At 47.1% G+C, this 918-nt stretch overlaps 1 protein-coding gene across 1 annotated transcript in view; it reads left to right on the plus strand.

The window, feature by feature from the left end:
• LOC101854048 (RYamide receptor-like) overlaps positions 1-918 on the plus strand; it is a 52,445-nt gene that overhangs the window by 41,361 nt on the left and 10,166 nt on the right. Inside the window, exon 3 of the mRNA XM_013088123.2 lies at positions 202-304. Coding sequence (XP_012943577.2) covers positions 202-304 — 103 coding nt within the window. The remainder of the gene's footprint in view (positions 1-201; positions 305-918) is intronic.

Below are 918 nucleotides of genomic sequence, written 5' to 3' on the forward strand. Positions count from 1 at the left end.
CACACACACACATACACACACAGACATACACCAACCTTCATCTCCTTCTTTTCTTCTTTCACCTTGTCCTCCTCCATCTCTTTTCCCCACGTTACACTCTCCTTCATTTCCTTTTTCCTTCTCCTTTTCTCTCGAACTACCACCCGCCCCCCACACTTTCACCCCAGCTTGTTTGCTCTGTCCATCCCTATCATATCACAGACCGGTCAGTCTCCCCGCTGACCAGTGCCCGTGCCGACAACCCAGTCTTTGCCTGTCCTGGACTCACAGAGACGGTACCCTGTACATGCCAGGCGCCAAGACGGTACCGGCCTCTCATTTCCCTCGTCGGTCACTCTAATATTCTGAGAAAACAGTGGCGCGGGCTCTTTGCTTGTAGTAGGAGTAGAGGCGGGATAAAACGAAAAGAAAGCAAGAAAAAGAAAAGAAAGAATGAAAGAAAGAAAGAAAGAAAGAATAAACGAATACGTTGGATGGAGGGAGGGATAGGGGTCGTGAGTTGAGCTGAGTGGAGCTGAGCAAGAGAGAGAAAGAGAGAGCAAGTTAGAGAAAAAGAAAAAGAGAGAGAGAGAGAGAGAGAGAGAGAGAAAGAAAGAGAGAGAGAGAGAGAAAAAGAAAGAGAGAGTGAAAGAAAAAGAAAGAGAGAGCGAGAGAGAGAGAGAAATAGAAAGAAAGAGAGAGAGGAGGAGGAAGTTATGGGAGAGAGATGGAAGGAAATGAACAGAGAGTGACGGTATGTTTGTTTAGGAATTTACGTCTTTGGGGTAGAATGTAGTGAGGGGTAGGGCGACTTTGTCGCTTTGTCTGATGCCTCACCACCTAGGTCGGGTGTCTTATGTCGTGGGATGCTGTATTTGTTTCACTCTATCTCTCTCTCTCTCTCTCTCTCTCTCTCTCTCTCTCTCTCTCTCTCTCTCT

This window comes from Aplysia californica, unplaced genomic scaffold (genome assembly GCF_000002075.1).
Source record: "Aplysia californica isolate F4 #8 unplaced genomic scaffold, AplCal3.0 scaffold00688, whole genome shotgun sequence".
Classification (NCBI taxonomy): Eukaryota; Metazoa; Mollusca; class Gastropoda; order Aplysiida; family Aplysiidae; genus Aplysia; species Aplysia californica.